The sequence below is a fragment of the Amphiura filiformis genome, chromosome 1 (genome assembly GCF_039555335.1).
Source record: "Amphiura filiformis chromosome 1, Afil_fr2py, whole genome shotgun sequence".
NCBI classification, from domain to species: domain Eukaryota; kingdom Metazoa; phylum Echinodermata; class Ophiuroidea; order Amphilepidida; family Amphiuridae; genus Amphiura; species Amphiura filiformis.
Genome location: NC_092628.1, coordinates 27327813 through 27352251, shown reverse-complemented (window position 1 = coordinate 27352251; position 24439 = coordinate 27327813). Strand labels below are relative to the sequence as shown.

The following is a 24439-nucleotide window of genomic DNA, read 5'->3' as shown; positions in this document are numbered from 1 at the left end:
CGTTGACCAATGCACGAAAAATGAGTTCATTCATTTAGTTTGTGGCACACGTTTCATAACAATAATATTATGTCATATACATTTATATTTATAATTTGTCAACTTTTTTGGTTTTAAAGCTTTTTACATACATTTTTCAATTGTATGTAAATTCACACACATTTCCACACCTTGGTAGATAAAATTTTTTCTATAGGCCCATTTATGATAATTATACTTAATATGTGATACGCCTAATTTATTTTATCAGTCGTTAACCATTCCAGACATTTCATCAGTGGTTGTACTCAGGTTGTACACACTAGGATCCACAACATGTTCATCTATCAGGGCACAGTTCTTTAACCCCAATACATTTGTACATTCATTGAATGACCTTTCTAAATTAGAGTATATAAACTCATACTCTGCAACTTGAGGTCAAATTTTGCATTATGCTTGTTTAAATGAAGTTATTGAACTATGCCATGGGATGAGGCCATTGTGTTCCATAGTGACATCATACAGTCAAGGAATATTGTGTAAATACAGTATATTAAAGGTGGATGGCCACATGTGTTCATTATTCTGTTTTCTATCTTACAATGCGTCTACCCTGGGAGCCTACATTACGTTTCACTACCTGAAGAGAATTGATCAACAAATTAAGTCCCTCCTGAGGTTCGCATCTGTCAATGAATTGACCAGATCACCAGACTGTCATTATAGCTAGAGGCATTTATGATACAAATGGGTCAATGAGTTACATAAAAATGACCTTGCGTGGTATATAGTTCCCTGGAAGTGAGTTTTGCCCAAGGCAATTTGTGGTTAAATGTTGATCCCTGATTACATGAGTAATTACCGTCGATTTGGTTGAAAAAGGAGGTGAGACATGATCAAATCTCTCCAGGTAACAAAACGTAATGTAACATTGCAATGATCTGTTTCCAAATTTTGAGTTGTATTGCTCCAGTGGTTTGAATCCGGATTTGTTTTGAGACGCAAAAACGTGTGAAACAATGCCTCATCTCATATAGGATAGTACATGGTGGTGGTGGTAAACAGTTTGTTCACACCATCTACACTAAACACTAAAATACCGAGATATTTAAATTTTACTGGGTTAATGAGGAAAATATGAGCTTCCTTCCGATACCAAAATCTCAGTTTTGATGAGAAAAAATGGGGATGAGGCTGTCAATCTATCTGGGTACATATAAAAAAGCTATCTTTATTGATAGCTATTGCCGAGTGTACATGAAAATATACTTTACGATATATAAATCAACATTTAAATTTCCATATGAAATCCTTCAGTCATTACTATCCTGATATATTCAATGAGATTATAAAGTTGTGTAGCGCTGTCGTTGATTGCTATATATGAAGAGCTAATTTCCAAACCGTGTTAGTCCACAACCACATGTTTCTCATTAACTTGTGTGATAGAATCACAATTACTTTGACAAGTTTGACATTAGCAACAATGAGTTGTACAATCAACAAGCCATTATTTACCATAACAATGCTGCATAACAATATGCAGACTATTGTTCTCATTTGGGAACCAGAGGCCTCACATAGTATTGTTACTGTGCATCCATCCACTGTTTGCTTTGTAATGGTGCATCCAACAGAAATTATAATATTAAAGCATCACAACCCATTGCAATATCGCACAGGTAAATCAGAAACATGTGTTTGTGGACTTAACACAGTTTGGAAATAAGCTCTTCATATTTCAAATAACATACATTGTAAACAATGAAAACAATATGGGTGTCATATCAACTATTGGCTAACATTCATATTTAGACCCACCATTTGAACTTGATGCAAGTAATATATGTAATCACTGCTGGTGACATGACTTTTGAGTTTCCATTGCTTTTCTCACATAATTTTCTCACAATACAGCAAAGAATATATGATTTTATTATCACCCTAGTATGAACAAATAGCAGCTGCAATCGTACAAATTAGTCTACTTCATAGAAAAATACATATTGAATAAAATAAAGCATGCACCCTTTCTTATCACCAATACTAGTCTATTTACAATGTTTAATAATTAATTTCATACATTACATATATACAGTCCAACCTCTCTTATCCGGCTATGATGGGACCAAGCATTGTCCGCATAAGTGAAAAGCCGGATAAGTGAATTACATGTAATTCTGCATTGACTGTCCCAAGTACTGAGATGGTTTAAACATGGTGTAATAACACTGAAAGATGGCTTTAGAGTGCTTTTTGCAACATAGATGTCATTCTAAGCATGGAATTACCCGTGGTAAATCATCAAAAACATATTACCCTGTGAAGATTTCACATCCGGATAACAGAGAGATCCATATAAAAGAGGTCCGGATAAGAGAGGTTGGACTGTATTTCAATTGGTAAATTAAGTAAACAGTTTCAGCTACTGATTAAGTATTTACACCAAATTAAGGCACTATTTCATATTGGCTCATATATGGCACTTAGTAGTTCTTATATTTAGAAAATATTAACTACTTTTTTAAACATCTAAAAAATATCATAGATCTATGGTAATCAAACAACAAAGAAATATGATGGGAAGAATGGTAGAGATTATTATCTACATAATGATGGTAGATTTTTCCATACACACACATACAGTGGCAGTGCCACAACTTTTTTTTTTTTTTGGGGGGGGGGACTTTCAGGGGGGGCAAAATCAACAAATTTTGGGTTTTTACTGGGGAAACAAACAGGGGTATCACCCCCATACCCCGCACCACCACTGTACACACAGGACATTTCTGCATCAGTTGCCAGTAGCTGTCAGCCATCAAAGGGAACAGTGTTTGCTGAAACAAGTGCATTTTCTAGAACAGATACAACTCTCCTTCAAGTTGTTTACCATGTTTACTGACATTATAGATCCAATCATACAACCTCTTCCTACCAAATATACAAACAATTTTGTTTGTAAGAAAAATATAATGGTACCATAACTGGAGTGAGATGTACTGTATACATAAGGTGTTTCCTTAATATGCTTATGACAGTTAGGACTATATTTTCCTTCTCCTCTCAAAAGACCTCCTTTTCCCAAAAGACTGTGCTGTGGGTTAAATTGTTTTCTTGATATGTTAGCTTCTAGTTATCTTTACTTTAGGTTCTTTGTTCTTTTCAGTTATGTTATCAATATTTTGATCAATTCATTGAATCAGGGCCCCAGAATGTTTACATACACACAAAAGTATCATTAGTACAAAGTAAAACACAATGAAGGATGAATGAATTACACTTTAACTGTTAGAACTAATACTATAGAGGGCAGCATTTCTCAACAATTTATTGCCAGGTAGATTGGAATGGAGCTTATGCAATTTTCTTGATTTTTCTCCATTGGAAATCACCAAAAGGTGCTGTTATCATCTTAATAACCCCCATACCCCTGGTCAGGTGTAAAGTAATGTAAAAGTACAGTACAAATATTTTACATACACATGTGACATGGCTGCATTTTGTCTTATCCATAAGCATACCCCATTTAAATGCATGCAAAATTACTCTGCTTGAAATATCTGGATTAGATCTTTGGCTACAATAGAAACACACCTACTGCATATAAGCAATATAGATGAGTTGCTTTTCTCTATAAGATATCAATACGGTAACTACGATAACTATGGACATGATCAAAATATAAGATATGGTAACTATGGACATGATCAAAATATCAAATATGGAACTATGAATATGATCAAATTATCAAGGTAACTATGGGTAAGTAACATAAAACAACATTTTTCATAAAAAACACGAAGACACTTTTTCCAAAACTTCCTCAGTCCACCACTATATGTTACTCCATTACTTTTGTAGGTCATGAGGGTATTACTAATTTGTATCAAACATATGTTTTGTATCCAATTAAATTCTGGAATATAGTCATAATAGTATCTACCCTGTTTATCAGCTGCATCCTTTTTTCCTAACTGAGCAAAATAGTGGTGAACTGACTTGAATTTTTGAAAAGCCTTCTTCTTTTTACAATGCAATCAGTTAGCAAATAGTATAATTACTTCAATTCAATGTATAGCAGCTATAATTCATGTGGAACTGGAAGCACCTCTTTTATATAGCTTTATTTTAATGCTTTTATCGCATATATCCACAGCATTTTCTTTTGCACTGCAATCAGTTTGCAAATAGCATGATAATTAAGTTCAACTCATCAACACAAAAGCTATAATGAGCTGTTCCATTTAAAATCTACACTACCCCTGTGGAAGATTTTGGAAAATTCTGCCACAAAGGGAGTATGAATTTCAAATGGAATGAGCACATTAGGCAGCTCCATTTGAATTTCATACATCCTCTGAGAAAGATTCAACCTGAATCTTCCCCTGAGGGAGAGTGAGTTTCAAATAGAGCTGCTAATATAAAATTCCATTTGAAATTCATACTCCCTCAAGATATTTCCAAAATCTTCCACAGGGGTAGTGTGGATTTTAAATGGAACAGTCCAATGATTGTGTTCCTTTTAATTCTTAAACACAGCGGAAGCACCTTTTGACATAGCTTATGCCAATGCGTATCTACACATGATTTTTTAAATTTTCGTGTATTAAATATCACTTGTTGCATACTGCATATAATCCCACTATTCAACATTGCTGTGCATTTTAAGTGGATAAAGATATGTTTTTAACACTTAACAGTTGTTTCATTTGTTATTCTGGTTGTAGTTTCTGCTAATAATCCCCTATAAAGATGCAATGATTTTAAAAACCAACTATCAGATAAAACATTGCTTAAAAAATCTATTTGCTTCAAAAACTTTTATTTTTGATAAAATCAAAATGTTGATACTTCGATTATGGTGTTTTTAAATAATCAAGTAGCCTAAAAAATCAATTATTTTTGATTAATCAAAATATTGTCCAAGCCTGTGACATGGTTGTTGAATTCTGAATTCAATTGTGTTGTCAATTTATTTCTAACCTCATGATTCTATTTGAACCAAAAATCCATGGTTACACTTCTGTATGCTTTTCAATTCCATTTCAAGGTGATCTACATAATAAGTTGTGTCTTCAGATGATGATGATCTATTTGGACATACCAAGGTGCATAACTTTTCGGGCGAAGCGTGGACCACTCCAATATCCCCTGAAACAAAAAGGGAACAGATACAGAAAAAACTTAATTACTTGACATGTGATATGTGGTTTTTTCTCTCCCCCTTGCAGTGGCGTGCACAGGTTTTCAAAAGCCGGGGAACAGGTCTTGATTCCCTCAAGTGCTCCAAAATATTTATCTTGCTTCTCTCGCCATAATAGCTTATTCCCTAATTCCTCCCCCCCCTGCGTGTGGTACATTTCCCCAACTGACTGACCAAAGTAGGAGGCATCCCCCCCTTTACGTATGCCACTGCCCCCTTGCAGTAGATAGTTTGAACATGGTAAAACAATTCAGGGGAGTCAATTCAGGGGAGTCTGACATAAATGCCATCTAAAAAGAGATGTGCACTTAAAAAGTAAGCATTGCTCCTGCATGGCTTTACCTACCTTACATGAACAAGATCGGAATTTTACAAAATTAAAACATTTTTAGCTGTATTTTCTACCCATATGTTTTACAAGTAATGTGACTTGTACAGTGTTTGCATTCAATTTTTACAAATTTGTCTTATCGGTGTATTGATTTGCACTGCCTGAAGAGTGCACACCAGTAAATAGGAATCTCCTATATCCTTTTTGAAAAGTCACAGTGTTTCAAACGAGGAAACGTGCAAGAAGACTGAATAGAATACAATAGGAAAGGCTTAAAAACAAACAATTAGGCCCTGATTCATATTTAATCCTCATCTAGGCCTGGGATATAGATTGTCTGTGAAAAATGAGCATGATCCGACTTTTTATGAAGATTTGGCTAAGCTTTCAATATGTGTTACATTTCAGAAACACCAAGCTATTTGTGAGTCGCCGTAAGCTGTATATTATATAGGGTGATCTAGTGGGCAATTTTCTGGAAAAAAACGCTGGACTCCGTATGATTTCTCTGGACTAGATGTCTTCAGCTGACCTTCAACTTGCAGAAAGTGCAAGTTTTGAAGAGCTGAGTCGCTCTGAAGTCAAGAAAATGACGTTTTCCCGGACCCTGTTTGTACAGAAAGTCAATGGAGTCTATTTACTGGTGTGCACCCTGAAGCCAGAAACACTTTGCATGCTTTTAACATCTCAATTCACTTTGATTATGGCTCAAGGTAGAGTAAATTTACACATGTGACTCATCACATCAAAACCGATCACTTTGACGCGGAAGAAATGAAAATGGAGATTTAATCACTAGGATACACTGTTATTTTTTAGCTTGAAAATGACACCCTACTAAAAATGTTTTATGAGGCAAAACAAGCTCAGATTTCTTTTTATTTTCCTCATATTTTCTCATCTTCTTTCATTGTTATCTATTAATGAAGCCAGCCGCGAAGTGGTCGGTTTTGATGTGATGGGTCACATATGTTTGCATGCAATTGTCCCAGAAAGCACTCTTTGATGTCAGTCAGCAGCCCCCTAAAATATATTACCCAGTATTATCATTGTTACCCACTTCACAATAATACTGACCACTAACACACCCCTGTGTCAAACTTGGATTAAAATAATCACTTACTTAAGCATAGTATTCCAGTACATGTGAGGCAGCACGTCTGCTTTAAGATGAAACATAGATCTTCTCTCTACACCTTGGTCAACTGGGAATGTTTCTAATGGTTCAAGATTGAAGTCAAACTCTGCCATGATGCACTTGTCATAACCTGTTATCAATGGGCACGATGTGTAGCCATCATACTGTGGAAAAACAAAGCCAGAGTATAAATAAGTACAGTCGAACCTCCCCCTTGTCCTGACCTCATGGATCACTCGTTATTGGGCTGTGTGATCTTCATATGTGAAAATGTTTTCATGGTTTGACAATTAAATTTCATGCTCATCATTTTAAAGCGTATGTATGCATATGCGACACGATCTGCTCCATGGGGGCCAAAGGCGGCATTTTTGATCAATTGAGTCACTATATTATTACTTCATACAAACATTATGCTATCATATACTGAAAACACCAAAGGTCTAGCATACTTCATTCTAAAGTTTTGTGATGTGTATTTTCTTATGTATTTTTTTGTTTTTTACTCCACATGTTTGCTTTTATCTCAATTTCAAATTTGCCACCTTTGGCCTCCATGGACCGGATTGTGTCACATATACAGTACTCAATTACCATCTTTTAGTGTTATTGCCCCCTATAGAATTAAATTTTGTTGTCCAAAATTGGGCACATAATTAGATAAATAATCAATGCAGAATTATACATAATTGACTTATTATCCAGATCATTACAAATCCATACAAAACAAAACCATACCTGATAGATGACAGATAACATCAGATTTCTTTATCTCCAAATTTTATTATAAACAAATATTCTGAGATAAAGCAAACTAGGTTGCATTTGTCAATCACACTCAGATACAATATTGACAACTTGTAGCGATGATTGCAATTTATGAATGCTCACATTATTCTCTGTTGTTCATGCTTCGAATAGAATTCTATAACAAAGACCGAATTAATAAAGTGTGCAGTATGCTTTCCACATTTTCAGTGTGATTTCAGTTACTGATTTCTTACCTTAGAGTTTGGTGTTAAACCATTCAACACTGCACTGATTGTTTGTCTTAAAGCACCAGACTGACCAGCTGCAAATCAAATCAAGTAATCAAAATGACTTATTCTATTAGTAAATTCACAAGTAAGATCTAAAGTATAAGCCCTAAAGTTAATAATTAAGTGAGTGAATGACCGAGCAAGCAAGCAAGCAAGCAAGCAAGCAAGCAAGCAAGCAAGCAAGTCAGTCAGTCAGTCAGAAGAAAAGTCTGTGTCAAGTATAAAGTAAGAAATTGTAAGAAATAAGTATGACAAGTAAACAAGTAAACAAGTGAGTAAAATAAATTAGTTATTATTTTAGTAGCATAGGGGTTGTTATTTATCTAAGCTGTTGCCTTTGATGCAGAAAATATTTCCCGAAACGGCAAAAAACGTAATGTCACTTTTTTCACTATATATAGCATTTCTCATTCCTAAAAAATTCCTGAGATATTTTGAATTCACATTTTGAATTATTCATCCAAAACAATCAGAAAAATCAATTAAATGGTTATTTGTCTATTTTTTGTCTAATTATTATGTCTAATTTCTGTCCAGCCTCTCTTCTTCCTTTGGCCTTTGTCTTTTGTTTCAGGGTATGATATTTTTTGGTATATTTACCCGCAGCAGCAGCCGTCTTTGATGTAGGGATATCAGTGCAGTCCCCAATACCAAACACATTAGGATATTTGGTGTGCTGTCCAGTCTCCTTATTTACAGCCACAAATCCATTTGGCCCAGCCAAAGGACTGGCTTTGATTGCATTGGGTGGACCCATGGGTGGAGGCACATGCATCATTTCATACTACAATTGATAACAAAGGAGAACATGTACATTATTCAGTGTGTTTTCTCATCTCCTAACCCTCACTGGTGTTACAAAATACTACAGCCTGGGTACCTCCCCATCAGCTGGGAATAATATTAATAATTTAATTTAATTTTTATCAAAGGGCATTACATTAAAAATCTCAAGGCACTTAAGAACATATTACAAGCATACATAATGATTTGATCATCAAATAAATTTTGAACATACAATATTAAAAATACGGAGTAGCAAAAAACACAGAGAAAAAGAAGCACATCAATGGATATTGCACATGCAGATAGAATCATTTCAGACGATCAAAAACAGCACTGTGGTATATACATCAAATGACGAAGGGCATGGCAGGCAAATACATCGGGCACCTATGACCAAACCATCCTCAGGTTATGTATTTTTGTTGTAAACACTAGAAATTTGGCCCAAAACACCATGTAATGTGTGTGTACAACGTTTTTTTGGCAATTTATATCTAGGGCTATTCCGATGATCCTGGAGGTATATGCTAAGGGAGAGGCAACTGACAGCCAGCAACCCAGTCCTGGCCCATGCACCTCCTCAATGTCTGCTGCGCTGCGATTGCCCCCCCCCCTTGGCGAATGCGCACCAACCACTCTCCTCTTCAGCATGCTCACTAACCCTCTAATGTGTTATTAGCCTGGTGCAGTCAGTGACATTCATCAACATGTCAAGACGGTTATTTCCTGCATGTGTCTACACATGCTACGTACACATTTTATATGCCATCCGTGTTGAGAAAATGCAACCCATTTGAAACTGCATATAATGAAATACTGCATTTGTCCGAAAGTCATAAAGAAAAACAAATTCTGCAGATATGAAGGGTCTATTGCCGTCTGTGTTCAAATCCAAATAATTCAGCTTTGTGGGCAGGGTTTTATCACCATAAAACCTTCCAAGTTTTGTGAGTTCAATGTTTGTGATATTTTGCAGTCCTTATGCAAAATAAGTAAGTTAGTATCATCAGCAAAGATTATGAAGGAAAATTTGGAGATCATTTTTTGTGGGGCAGCCTTTTTAGAGGAATGACTTTCATTCAAAGGGGTCTCCATGGCAACAATTTGTGGGTCTTTGACATAAATAAAGTAGCAACATGTGCAGAACAAAATGCTTGATGTTGCCATTTCACCTCCACTAGATATTGTTTCTCTGCAACTTTGTTGAGTATTTGAGTAGATGTTCATTTTGAAATTTTGATCCCACAAATTTTGATTACGGTCTTGAAAATAAAAAGGGACAGTTACAATAACACTGTGATGTGTTTAATAACAAACTTCACATTTCACTTACAGGCAAAGTAAATGTTTCCAATGGTTCTGTCCCAACTCTTGCAAACACTGCTTCTTTCTTCTCTGGTTTGATCTCTACTAGTTCAGTTTTATAGTTAACTTCTATATCTCTTGATTTGCATACTTCAACTAGAGCTTTTGCATATTTAGGTGCACCGAAGATGGCTCCAAGAGATGTATTGTACATAACTTTGGCATCATCACGCTTGTTGTTCTGTAAAGATAAAACAAGAAGATTTGTATTAAGAGTCGAGTTATTGCAGACACTTCAGTTGGTTTTGACAGATTAAAAACTCTTTCATTCTTAATCACAACACCTGATGAATCTACTTCCAACATTTACAGCAAATTTGATCAAATCTGACATGTTCAGAAACTTTTTGCTTTTAATTTGATAATTCACCAAAATGTGACCTCGGGAATATGACCCTCCCTGCATCCTTGAATCAACATCACATTATGAATAACGGTATTATTATAATTATGACAATAATTACCTTTCGGAAGTACTCCTCAGCAAGGTACATAATCTTCTGTGGAGCACCGGCACATTTAATAGGTGTACTTGGAAAGGTGAAGATGGCATTGCCCTTCTTGAAGTTCTTTATTGCTTCAAATGTTTTATCTACTGTGTCAAAGGAGTAGTTGCAACACACCATCGGATCATTCTGTAATGCTTCTTCTAAACCTTTCAGCTGTAAAAACATAAATCATAAAGATATACAAGAAAATACTGTTTAAAACACGAAAATTAACCCTAAGTTACACGCCTACACGTAAGACTTGATAACAGTCTATTTAGATCGTCGTTGTCAAGCTCGAGGTGATTGACCCCCGATGATTGACAGTTGGGTAGCGGGGTGCTAACGGACGCACTCGTTAGCACCCCGACGCGCTTGTTAGCACCCCATGGCGGCCCCCATACGTGTGTCAAATTTTGTGGTTTGTGGCAGCTTCTGTACAGCATACCGTAGCATGCAAATTTGGCCAAATTTGGAGAATCGGCGAATCACTGTCAACCCCCTGCTGTGGCGTGCAATGCGAAGCAAAGTGACAGCACCCTATGCACTGCCATTGATTGAGTGTGTATCACACACAAACACCCCTGTCTTGAGGAAGCCAAATGGACTATATACATATGTACAAACCTTATCAAAGTTCATCTGTATCCCCATTGCTACTACCAGATATTCATACTGCACATCCTTCCCTGTTGACAACTTGACCGTGTTATTATCAGGATCAAAACCGGTTACTTTGTCCTGAATCCATTCACAGGCACTGGGCATTACATCTTTCATTGGCTTCACTGATTGTTCCTTGGTTTTAATACCACCTCCAACTAATGTCCACATTGGTTGGTAATAGTGAGCCTACAAAATGTATATGTAATGGTAAAATTAAAAACTGCTATGATAAACACTTGAGAAATTGATTAAGAAACAAGTACACAGGAGTATGACCAATCAGAAGTTAAGATTCACATTCTGTCAATTTTATTTCACCATTGACAGTAGAATATGTTAAAGGTGGTACTACACCCCTGGCCAATTTTGTGCCTATTTTTGCATTTTTCTCAAAAATTATAGCGCTTTGGTGACAAGTAAGATATAGGGGCAAGGACTACAACTAGTCAACTACTGCACTGAAAATTTTATTTCAGCACAGACAACAGTTGTGGAGTTACAGTCAAAAATGAGGAAAACCAATATTTTTGATCAATAAATCAATAACTACTTGTCTTGAGTCACTGAAATTCCAGTGTAGTAATTGGATTCCTTGCCCCTATAATATATATACATAACTTTGGTTACCAGTGTTTTATTAGTTTTTGAGAAAAATGCAAAAATAGTAACAAATTTATCAAGGGGTGTAGTACCACCTTAAGCCATTTACATGCAGGGCACTGTACATATATCACACAAGTTCAGTTTTTACACCACAAATGAAGCTTTTTGACAAAATTGTATTTTAATGAGTCACATAGCTAACTTCATTGAAATGGGTTTCATATGGACACTGGTGCAAGGATCCAGAAATGAGAGTTTTTTAGAGATCTGAAAGTACCAAAAAGATCAGCTGTAAAGTGTCTGAACCCTGTTATTTATCTGTGTCACTCACAGAGGTTGTTCGCTCATGCTTGTCTGTGAACTTGCGCCAAGTGATATGCACATATCTTTGTTATGCTCAAGAAATGATCGTTTGATGTCATATTTAACTGGTGCAGGAGGTACACCTTTTTGGACCCATACGTCATAATCCAACATATGGTGGATTTACCATGGCTGTGTGTCCTAAACTCGTCACCCAAAAAAGGTGACGATGTTACGTTTTTCCAAAGTCGACTCAAATTAAATGATGATATCTCTGCCAAGCAAGAAGTTATTGTCATGCTTGTGGTCTCATTTTATTGCTAAAATAAAATGCACTTTTAACCCTGTAAAAAGAAATTCTTTAGCCTTTTTAATACTGACACTGTGCTTCATAGAATTCAGAATGGGCAGGGTGGCGGAGGTGGGAGATGTGGTACACACAAACTCTATGGGATTGATATTTTTAGTGCATAAATCTGCTTCTGTAAAGGCTGTAAATTGGATTTTAACTCTATTTAGCATCTAAAACACCCTTGACCTTACAGCTAAACAATTTTACTAATTGTTTTCAATCATTTATGATTGTTGGTTTAGTCTATAAAATATAAACTTTTCCACACAAAAATACCCGTTTTCATATTAAACACTATAATAAGTAATGCGGATGTCTTCAATATCTAAAAGTTACTGTAAAATTGTAATTACTTATCCTATCATAGTCAAATTCTAGCTTTTATGAAGGGAAATTTGATGAGGAATCTAAATATGGGCTTATTTTTTCTGTATTGATTAGGGGCAAAATGTTTCAGTTCAAATGATGTTGAATTGTAAAAATTCTAACATACTTTGAGACACCCTGTATTCCGAGATTACCAAACAACTCTGAATTTGGTTCTTCCAAACTCAGTAGGCTACCCCTGTCCTCTAACCAAAAGAATGTTGGTTACTTCCAGTTTATTACTGCAAGTTGGTAATAAGCAATGCATTTTAGCAACCCATTTTTTATCCGAATCTTTTTTATTCCACCCTGTATAACTTGAAGGTCACCCTGTATATTGAGTTGAAATGTGTATATTTGAATTGCTTATGCCTTCAGCTTTTCAAAAATGTATACTTTTGCTAGTTTAGGGTTAATAATTGTGGAGATAATCTAATTAGAAACTTCGATTGGTGTAAAAATTCATAATATTTGTGATGTAACGCTGTAGCTAAGGGTGGTGAGTTCAGGACACACAGCCCCATAGCATTTCGGACATGAATATTCCTAGTCCATAGAAAAATAACGTCAAAATATTGTCTTAGAACCAAAAGTTTAAAACTTACGTCAGCTGGTTCAACGACGGCCACATTCCCCTTTCCTTGCTGTCTCGCTAACCAGCTTGCCATTGCCAGTCCGCCAGTACCTCCCCCTACTACTACAAACTTGTACCCATTTGCTGGATTACTCGTTGGGCTGGTACTATAAGATGATATGTGCTGGATGCATGGTGTGATGTTTATAGCCTGGTTAGATGCAGACATGTGATGACACAGGACAGCTGCACCACGGTTAAATACTCGTAACCCTTGCATGATGGATTTAATGCACTACCGTAGTATAAATATCTGAAAATGATCAAATAAAGAGATAAGAGATAAAGAGATGTACATGTAAGTGCAATAGAAAGGTAGGGTAATTTCCTGGTAGCCCACAGAACTCGTAATTCCTCCATCACCACAATAACGCTTTTCAACTGACGTCTCCGCTTCTAAAATCTAGACTAGTCCAGAGTAACTAAAATTATCTAAGGGTAGGCGAGGTATTGGTGGTCGAAGCAGCAAAAAAATCAATTCTCATTATCTAAATCAATATATTATTGAAAAATAACACTTTGATGTTTTGCAAAAGTTCATTCTACAAATCATTATACTTTGAAAACTTGCTTGATTTATTGTTGTGAATGTATACATTTTACAAAAGTGTTGTTGTTTCAATCTTCTTTACAACATAACTCAAGAACCACAGGACCGACTATAAAGTATATCTGCAATAATTGAATTCTTCTACACACTTACTATGAAATGTGACACGATCTGGTACATGATTATTACCTTGCAGTAACATTAGGCTATCATATACTGAAAACATCAAAGGTCTAGCATACTTGGCTCTAAAGTTATGAGGTTTTCTGATCTGTATTTTCTTAAGTTTATTGTTTTTTGCTCCATATTTTTGTCATTATCTTAATTTCAAATTTGCCGCCTTTGGCCCCCATGAACCAGATCGTGTCACAAATGATCAATGCAATTTTTGCCAAAGCTCACTACCATTCGCAAGATGCTGTGAACTACCCCTGGGGAACTACCAAATCCTTTAAAAAACAATATATCACTTCCTAGTACCATCTCACATGAAGATAAGACTTGAAAAACGAAACATAAATGTGGTGCATGTGTGTAAATTTTGAGCACATCTGTAGTTTGAGGCCTGGTGTAGTGTGGGTCATCCGATTGGGGGGGGGGCACCAACCATGATTTAGAGGGCACCGGGACTGATTGGAGGCCGCTATTTTGGCAATTTTCCTATGGGCAGTGCTGCAGAGAGCCATTGCGGGCCTTGGGGTAAAAAGAACGTCCTGCCCCGGGCCCCCTGAGGTCTCTTTTCTTTGATTTTATGGGCCCATTAAGGTATGTTTTCTTTATTTTGCACGGGCTGCTGAGGCTATGGGATTTTGCAATCGATTATCCCCCCTCCCCCGTGCCCCTATGACAATACATCACTGAGGTAGATTGTAGAAAATTGAAAACCCGGGTTGAAAACTTGTACCCCAGTATGCACGAACCAGATTTTCCAATGGAACAACAAAACTATGATTTTCTTTGTTTGGTTAAATTTTTACGGGTCACACGGTAATTAGTACCATTAGGAAATTTATGGGTCCGCTCCTACTTTCACAGATATTTGACGCACCTTATTTCGACCGCTGGTGGGGATCGCTAAGGCCATAAACAATCACATTGATTGACTGATCAACGGTCATGACAACAAAGGCGATTAGACCCAGTCGGCCATTTGGCAGCGCATAGAAGAGGAGGAGCCCTCGCCACTTCTATGCGCTTGTCAATCACCAGCGCATACCTTACCCAGCCTATCATTAGTGATAGGCTGTACAGCCCCCCAAAAAGGGTGATGTATCAAAAAGCTACATTTTGACACCTTTTAAAAAAATCGGTTGAAAAATGAGACAGTGCCGCCAAAAACTACGCATTAGGGGATTTCTTGGGACCCCCTATTTTCACTATTTTGACAATTATGGGCGTTTTCTTTGCTGTTTGTTGGATTCTAATGATTATTTACATGATTTTGGGTCCCCTGGATATATTTATGCAATTTTTACACAAATCGTATGTTAATTGATGGAAGTTTAAGAGCCAATTTAGGATGTGAGCAGCATCTGTCCAAATTTTAACTCTCAACCTTATTTCAGTTGTGCGTGGTACCCATTTGAAATAGTGTAGAGACGTACGCTTCCATTGACTTACATGTGATACAAAGTTCGTTGACCCCTGTATATTGCTATGGGCAGGTTACTCCTGTATTAAAAATTAGCACCACAGCCACACCAAATGTGATAAATGACTGAAAATTTCAGAATATGGATGATTGATGATTATCTCTAGTATGATTACCTTAAAAATCAAGCGCCCTCACTGCCTAATTTTACCCAAAACCGTTAATTTTAAGGACACTTAAAAGTTTCATTTGACACAAAGTGCATTTAATGATCTTAAGTTCCTGGACCTAAAACTATGTAAGTAGATACCAAAAATGCATTACATATAAATCCTTAATGTGATAAAATATGTCCTTAAAACTAGAAAATAAAGGTCAAATCTGCCCCCCCTTGTGTGTGTCGTTATTTGGCCAGCACTGTCTCAATTTTTTTTTTTTTTCAATAAAATTGGTGTCAAATTACTCAGAACAACAAGCTGCATCAAATAAGCTGGTACCCTATAAGGCTGTTTGCAACTACAGCCAGGGTCTTAGCTAGCTACCCGTCTGGCCGTCATTTTAGATGGGGAGATTGCTCCTGGGACGGGCAAAATTAATGCCTTTGACAGATGCTATATTATAAATTGTATGTTTTGAGTACATACATCGACTGTATGGAGCCGGTATACATATATATATATATATGAAAAGCCGTAACTCACACATACGATGGGTGTATGTTTTGAGAAGCTAATTGACCTTTTTACTTTTAGCAGAACCAATTTGTATAACAAGGCCATATAAGGACATATTTGAACTTTTTGAACCCCCAATGGGCTATAGATGTCTGGTAAATGTTTTAAAGGTCAAATTAGGACAGGCAATTTTATTCAAATGATGGGCAACCCTCAATTTCTAGCTAAGACCCTGACTACAGCCTATAGTATATCATGCCCATGGTCATGGAAGAAATAAAAAAATTAAACTGAAGCTACGGTACTAGTCTTTACCTACACCCATAGTATGTGTGAGTTACGGCTTTTACCAATTGGACAGGCCATATGGTTTATATACGGCTCCATACATTCGACATGTTCGATGTATGTACTACTTTACCTAGACCGAATTATCAGTCCCAATACAAAAATCGCTTGCTGACAATAAATCTGTATTGTCTTTACCATTAGGCCCTTTACAATTAATTTTAGTTTCCTGTTTCCGCCTCCGTCCAAAGTAGAGAAATATTTAATTACGGTACTTTATTTTTATTTTGGATTTTCTCTTTTAAAATAACTTTTAATGACTTCCATTTGCTACTTTCTGACTTTGCTTTATACATGTATCAACTATAAGGATGAATAAACAAAGAACATAATTGTAGCATTACTTTATATAAAATCAAACATAGTTGTAAAATAATTAAATGCATGTTCCTAGTCGAAACGAGTTGATGTAAGTAGTTGCGACCACTTGTTTTAAAATAAAGAAAATAATAGATAATTAATAATTAATAATTAAAAGTCGCCTCATCCCTAATTTTCAACCATGAAAGTATCACTGCCATGAAAGTATCACTGAGATTTACCATAGGACAATTTGGGCAAGCACATTTTGTACAGTTAATTTACACATGGCATTGTACAACAATGCACGATTACGACATAGATAGTAAGTAAAGCTTACAAGCTTACATAAGATCTTGCACTTACAGTCAAAGTAAACAGTTTATCAATTCACGGCCATGATGGCATGGCAGTTGCCGTACAAAATCATGTACCAACAAGTTGTCGTTACTAACAGGACAAATACATCATAATCACGGGTTTATAATATTTTAATACCAGTACCTACCAGCAGAGAAGATGTAAGTTTCTAGGTCAAGTATTTTATCGTTGCAGGATTGCCACATCAATGCATCAATGTCCCCATATGAACAGGTCACGACACTGTAAGTCTGTACTCAACTGCTGTGCGTGTGCCACTGCTCGCCCCGCTCGCTATTTATGTGTAAACAAGTAGAACTGAATTTATACTGAGCATGCGTGAGAATCGCTTTTCTGCAAAAGCGATCAAGTATAAATTCAGCTTTATAAAACACCAGGAAGTGTGCACGACTGACCTGGGAATTTCCCAATCGGGATGGCCCCTGGGATTTGGATTGGGGGGGGGGGGGGGTTCAGGGGAAGGGTTACACGAGAACTTCGTGTTGAAAGTGTGAAAGACATGCAACTTGAAAGGGGTCAGTCAGACCTATGCCAGTAAGGCCCTTCACAATTAATTCTTAGTTTCCTGTTTCATGGTTGAAAACCAGGGATGAGGCGACTTTTAATTATTAATTATTAATTATCTTTTATTTTCTTTATTTTAAAATAAGTGGTCGTAACCTACATCAAGCCATTTTGACAAGGAGCACACATTTAATTATTTTACTACTATGTTTGATTTTATACATAAGTAATGGTACAATTAGGTTCTATGTTTATTCATCATTATAGATGATATGATCAAAGTCAGAAAGTAGCAAATGGTAGTCATTAAAAGTTATTTTTAAAGAGAAAATCCAAAATATAAATAAAATAATTAAATATTTTGCAATTCTCTACTTTGGACGCGGGCGGGAAACAGCAAACTAAGAATCAATTGTAATTGGCCTAATGGTCAAGTAGATGGGGCTGCCCGCACCTCCTGAGGGGGGGATTTCAAACAGTGAGCCAAAACTTACGGTATTAGCCTAATGGTCCCCCTTCTCTGCTTACCAAAAATTGATTACCCCAAATGCCACATTTTTGGGATTTGCAAACCTAAAATAGTCTACTGCACAAAAAGTAGGCCTAGGCTATCCGAACTCTTTCGGGACCAAGCCTAGGCCTATAGGCCTATAGGCCTATAGGACATGAAATTGGTTAAAAGATTTTAAACCTGATTTTTTGCTATAACTTAAGTGCTAGGCCTATTTCTAATGTCTAGCCATGCATGTTCCAACTTACGCCTAAATTGAATCTGATGCTAGTAGGCCTATTCCTAGATAAAATAGAGGGAATGGGTGATATTTTGCAACATTTTCTAACTCAGAGGGGGGGGGGGGGTGACCTCTCTCGGGCACCCCAGGGTGGCCCACCAAAATAAAATTTTCAATTCTCAGCCCCCCTCCCCCATGTTGAAAATCTTTCTAAGCCAATGCTAATATTACTTCAGCATTTTGGGAAAGAATAACAAAATTAAAATTGGACGATATAGGCCTACATTATGGCTTTAAAGCCTTAATGTACGATCTTTTAAATTTTTAGATTTTTCTTTTTTTCTTCTAAAATGATAATATGCAATCATTATGAAATTTACCAAATGAAATAGTGAAAGTTAGTGTAAAATATATATAGTATAGGCCTATAAATTACCTTAAAAGTGAAGGATACTTTAGTAAGTCATTAAAATTATAATACTGCACCAATGCCAATATTAGCCCTTGGCTACTTCATCAATGCCAATATCAGCACCATTGATGGCTATATACTTCATCAATGCCAATATCAGCACCATTGGCTGACTACTTCATCAATGCCAATATCAGCACCATTGGATGGCTACTTCATCAATGCCAATAATTATCAGCACCATTGGTTGGCTAATTCACCAATGCCAATGTCATACCAGCTTCATTGGATGGCTAATTCATCAATGCCAATAATATCAGCACCATTGGTTGGCTACTTCATCAATGCCAATATCAGCTTCATTGGCTGGCTACTTCATCAATGCCAATATCAGCACCATTGGCTGACTACCCGGTACTTCATCAATGCCAATATCAGCACCATTGGCTGACTACTTCATCAATACCAATATCAGCACCATTGGCTGGCTAATTCATATCAATGCCAATATCAGCACCATTGGCTGGCTAATTCATCAATGCCAATAATATCAGCACCATTGGTTGGCTACCGGTACTTCATCAATGCCAATATCAGCTTCATTGGCTGGCTACTTCATCAATGCCAATATCATCACCATTTGGCTGGTTACTTCATCAATGCCAATATCAGCTCCATTGGATGGCTACTTCATCAATGCCAATATCAGCTCCATTGATTGGCTACTTCATCAAACAAATAGCACCATAATTGGTTAGCTATACTTCATCAATGCCAATATCACCACTATTGGCTGGCTACTTATAATAATAATAATAACATGGAAATTTATAATGCGCAAGTATCCGTCAGAGCCGCTCACTGCGCAACAACAGGAAAATGACCATAAAGGGGAACAAGATGAACAGAGCAATATACAGATAATATACAACATACCATAATAAACATTCTACACTACAAGTCATCAGCAAAAGCGATATTAAACAGATGTGTTTTAACAAAGATTTAAAAGAGTCCAAAGTATTACAGTTTTTAATGTGAATTGGTAGATTGTTCCAAAGTTTAGGAGCACAAATGACAAAAGAACGTTCGCCAAAAGAGTTGCTAGATCGTGGTTCCTGAAGAAGATGAAGATTGGCTGAACGAAGTCCAGTGCGCCCAGGTATATAAATGTGCAGAAGATCGGCGATGATGGTGCAAGTCCGTTTTGTGATTTGAAAACAAAAGTGAGGATCTTAAATTCAATGCGTTGTTCAACAGGCAGCCAGTGCAAGTCAATTAGAATTGGAGTGATGTGCGAACGTTTCTTTGTGAGAGTGATGAGGCGAGCGGCAGTATTTTGAACCAATTGCAGACGACGAAGTTGTGATTGTGGAAGACTGTACAAAAGAGAATTACATGTGTCCAAGCGAGATATTACAAGAGAATGAACAATGAGTTTAGTTGCTTCTGTTGTGAGATATTTGCGTATCTTGCCGATGTTACGGATTTGATGATAGGCGGCTTTGAGAGTGGACGCAACTTGCAGTTTATGAGACATGTCAGAATCAAAGATGACACCCAGATTTCGTGCATTACAAGATGGTGTAATTTGCGATTCTCCGATGACAATGTTACTAATGATGGATTTAGATTTCTGATGTTTTGAGCCGATGATGAGAAATTCGGTTTTGGTATCATTGAGTTTAAGAAAGTTTACACGCATCCACATTCTTATTTCCTCGATGCAAACTTCAATGCGAGCAATACTTTGAGAAGATTCAGATGGTTTAAAAGCAAAATAAATCTGGGTGTCATCTGCATAAAGATGGAATTGCAGATTGTGCCTTCTGACTATGTCACCAATTGGATGAGTGTAAATTGTAAACCACTGCGGCCCCAACACCGATCCCTGCGGTAAGCCAAATTCAAGTGAGCATGGCTCCGACATGGCGTTGCCGATGACAACACGCTGAGAACGATCGCTTAGGTATGATTTAGCCCAGGATAACGCAGTGCCACTCAAGCCAATATAATCATCATACTGCAGTTACTGTCCGTTTTCCTATACACAATACACAGTGCTCTCACCATTGACGCGTGACCCCTACAAATGATGTATGTTGGGAGCATGGACACTTGCCTAGTTAACATCACTGTGTGAAAAATAACCAGCCAATATTTTATTTATTCTCCAAAACTTCTAGCAAATATATTTCTCTAACATGACCTAAAATTACAGCTAGGTTAGATGTTCAGAAATGGTCGCACTTTTGTAAAATATGAGTGAGGGCAAGGCATAGCTAGCCAACTCCCCGTGTTATTTGAATGGAGATTTGACCGAAAATATTGGTATCGGACCGCTCACTTCTGAAGGATGCCACAAAAAAAACCGATAAAAGCTACATTTAAATTATTCTAAATAGGTTCTAGAAAATAAAGTTTTGTAACATGTCCTAAATTTTTAGCTAATTTAGGTGTTTGGAGAGGGTCGTACTTTTGTGTTTTAGGAAGGACATGTAAACGACAGATAACACCAAAAATATGAAGAAATTATTTCTAAACCGTGTTAAGTCAAAAATCATTATGTTGCTCATTTTCAAGAATGCTGGTTTACAAAAAGCACGACATTGTCTGATTTCGTGAACAAAGCCACACATAACATTGTTTCCTTTCGTTTCCTTTATAATCGGTTACCCAACTGAAGCTATGAATACCAGCTTTATTGCGATATCGCACATGAAAACAGTCACTTGTGCACAACCAGAGAAGATCCGATTTAATCAGTTGAGCTGTTTCAATGAGTGTTATCTTGGTTTAATAGCTTTTAATGGGGTTAAGTCCTGCAAAGGTCGAGATGAATTCTACTGTAGACATGACTGCATCATGTGCAGCCTTTTCAAAAGAATTTCTGAGTCAACAGTGTCAAATGCTGCAGATAAGTCTAACAAAATAAGAGCACAGATATCCCCACTGTTCAATGCACTCAAAATATCACTCTGGACGCGTAACAAAGCAGTCTCAACACTATGACGTTTCTTGTAAGCAGATTGATAGCATTCTTGAAGCTGGTTTCTTTCCTGAAAATCGGATATTCTTGCTGAGACAACTCTTTCAATGAGTTTGGAAATCCAAGGCAAGTTCGACACGGGCCGATAATTTTTCAGATCATCTTGATCGAGACCCGACTTCTTAAGGAGAGGTCTAACATGCGCCTCCTTCAAAACAGCAGGGACAGAGCCAGACTGCAGGGAAGTGTTAATCAAGTGGGTGAGAGCTGGAAGGAAGATGTCAATACCTTCTTTAACAATCCATGTCGGGACAGGGTCCAATGAACAAGACTTGCTTGGAGAGTTCATAATTATTTTCCTTACTTCGTCCTCTGTTGTCAAGGTAAAATGATCCAAGCAGATATTCGTTGATACATCTATGCAGGTAGAGGTAACAGTTGGAGGAAACAAATCACGAATAGTTTTGATTTTCTTTATAAAATAGTCCGAGAACCTGTTTGCAAGAGCTTCATCAGAAGACGATTTTGGAAGAGGTGAGTCTTTGCTTCGATGAAGAAGTTTATCAAATGTCTTGAACATCTGCTTTTGATCGTTGGCAGATTCATTTATCAGCGCGGAGTAAAAGTTGATCTTGGCATTGCACATGAGACCGATGACAAAATGTCGCTGTTCAGAATACAGTTGCCTATCAATCTCCAGCTTCGAGCGACGCCATTTCTTCTCCAGCTGTCGCCTCTTGTGCTTTGCCTCGCGTATCTCGTCATTATACCACGGGGAGAAAGGTCTAATTATGACAGTGCGAGTTTTAGCAGGCGCATGCATATTGAAGATGTCAGTGAGAGATTTGTTGTATTGATCAACAAGATGAGACATATCAGTGATCTCGGACAGGTTGGTCGAAAAAGCTGAGCTGCAGAAGTCAGAACAGAAGTCAGTGATGTTGATAGCCTTCAAGTGGCGGGTGGTGATAATCTTTTTCAGTGTAGGAGGGCGATTCATGTTCAATTTGCAAGCAAGCACAAAGTGATCAGAAAATCTTTCTTTAACTTTGGTATGAGCAAGAATAGATTCACCCTCTCTTGAGATCACCAGGTCCAACATGCGGCCCAGATAATGAGTTGGTTCAGTAACATGCTGCAACAATATCATAAGAGGAAAGAACATCAACAAACTGAATTGTTTCAGGATCGTCAGGCACATCCATGTGGATATTGAAGTCACCTGTGATGATGAGGCTTGATTTATGAAGAACATACAAATCCATTAAAGTATGGAAATCATTGATGAAGTCATTAAATGAACAACCTGTGCTTTTCTTCTGTGGCCGATAAATAATAACAAGGCGCAGAGATTGTGAGATATCTGAAATTTCGCAATGAATTGATTCAAAAGATTTTAATTGGTCAAATTTGTGAATAGCGATGTTCATGTTTGATCTAAACAGAAGACCCACTCCCCCACCACGTTTGGACACGCGGGGAATATGGGTGAATGTGTAACCATCAGGAGTGAAATCCGCAGTAGAATCATCAGGTTTTAGCCAAGTTTCTGTAATGGCAACCAAGTCAAATTTGTGATCTAAGATGGAGTCCACTAAAATAGCCGATTTGCTTCCAACCGACTGCGCATTTATAACACCGAGGTTCACAGAAGGGGATGGTGGATTCAGAGATACGTTGCCAGGTGGGGAAGCGTTAGTATGTTTCTTAACTTGTTTTCGCCACCCAGCTCTCACACCACGATATGTTGTACGTTTACACTGGATACCAAGCGATTGAATGTTTTTCCATGTATCAAGTGACACAGTATGATCAGTACATTGCATACTAGAAAGTTGAGCACGACTGTAAGAAATGTACTTGTGCTTCACCAGTATTATCTGGCCGGTCCAGGGTTAGGGTTAACGTCCCCTGCAATGAGTAGTTGCAGCTGAAATGTAGCTGTACAGTTTTGGTAAAAGTGAATGTGGGAACCAAGATATTTATTATGAACAAAGTTGCCATTTCCACTATAGTATTTCACTTGATGTATAACAGCTCCATGTTGATGTTCAGTGATGCATGGGCATAGTATGACTAAAGTCAATAAAGTACTCAACTTTAGTGGATCCAACATTGTGCAATCAATAGAAATCAGCAAACAAGAAGATTTCATCAATGCCAATATCAGCTTCATTGGCTGATGGCTACTTCATCTTTGCCAATATCAGCACCATTGGCTGGCTAATTCATCAATGCCAATATCAGCTCCATTGGTTGGCTACATCATCAATGCCAATATCAGCACCATTGGTTGGCTACTTCATCAATGCCAATATCAGCTCCATTGGTTGCCTAATTCATCAATGCCAATATCATCACCATTGGCTGGCTAATTCATCAATGCCAATATCATCACCATTTGGCTGGCTACTTCATCAATGCCAATATCAGCTCCATTGGTTGGCTACTTCATCAATGCCAATATCAGCTCCATTGATTGGCTACTTCATCAAACAAATAGCACCACATTGGTTAGCTATATACTTCATCAATGCCAATATCACCACTATTGGCTGGCTACTTCATCAATGCCAATATCAGCTTCATTGGCTGATGGCTACTTCATCTTTGCCAATATCAGCACCATTGGCTGGCTACTTCATCAATGCCAATATCAGCTCCATCGGTTGGCTAATTCATCAATGCCAATATCAGCACCA

At 37.2% G+C, this 24439-nt stretch overlaps 2 protein-coding genes across 2 annotated transcripts; both read right to left on the bottom strand.

Annotated features, from left to right (window-relative positions):
• Positions 1–2745: 2745 nt before the first annotated feature.
• On the bottom strand, positions 2746–17380 carry LOC140137292 (sulfide:quinone oxidoreductase, mitochondrial-like). The gene is made up of 9 exons (XM_072158961.1): positions 17229–17380; positions 13229–13510; positions 10961–11185; positions 10310–10507; positions 9814–10026; positions 8295–8478; positions 7659–7726; positions 6640–6818; positions 2746–5133 (listed from the first exon to the last, which is right to left on the bottom strand). The coding sequence occupies exons 2-9, from the start codon at positions 13475–13477 to the stop codon at positions 5073–5075; spliced, it is 1377 nt and encodes a 458-aa protein (XP_072015062.1). The 5' UTR covers positions 13478–13510; positions 17229–17380; the 3' UTR covers positions 2746–5072.
• On the bottom strand, positions 16720–23563 carry LOC140157623 (uncharacterized). The gene is made up of 3 exons (XM_072180864.1): positions 23192–23563; positions 21677–22872; positions 16720–16723 (listed from the first exon to the last, which is right to left on the bottom strand). The coding sequence occupies exons 1-3, from the start codon at positions 23561–23563 to the stop codon at positions 16720–16722; spliced, it is 1572 nt and encodes a 523-aa protein (XP_072036965.1).
• Between the last annotated feature and the right edge of the window lie 876 nt (positions 23564–24439).

What these genes read in the sequence shown, in the direction of transcription:
- LOC140157623 (XM_072180864.1), bottom strand. Translation starts at nt 23,563, where the DNA reads ATGCAATGTACTGATCATACTGTGTCACTTGATACATGGAAAAACATT. An exon ending in TGTCCAAACGTGGTGGGGGA is followed by an intron (nt 22,873 to 23,191) that starts GTGGGTCTTCTG and finishes ATATTGTTGCAG; the next exon opens with CATGTTACTGAACCAACTCA.
- LOC140137292 (XM_072158961.1), bottom strand. Translation starts at nt 13,477, where the DNA reads ATGCAAGGGTTACGAGTATTTAACCGTGGTGCAGCTGTCCTGTGTCAT. An exon ending in TACAGATGAACTTTGATAAG is followed by an intron (nt 10,508 to 10,960) that starts GTTTGTACATAT and finishes ATGTTTTTACAG; the next exon opens with CTGAAAGGTTTAGAAGAAGC. An exon ending in GTTTAACACCAAACTCTAAG is followed by an intron (nt 6,819 to 7,658) that starts GTAAGAAATCAG and finishes GTTTTTCCACAG; the next exon opens with TATGATGGCTACACATCGTG.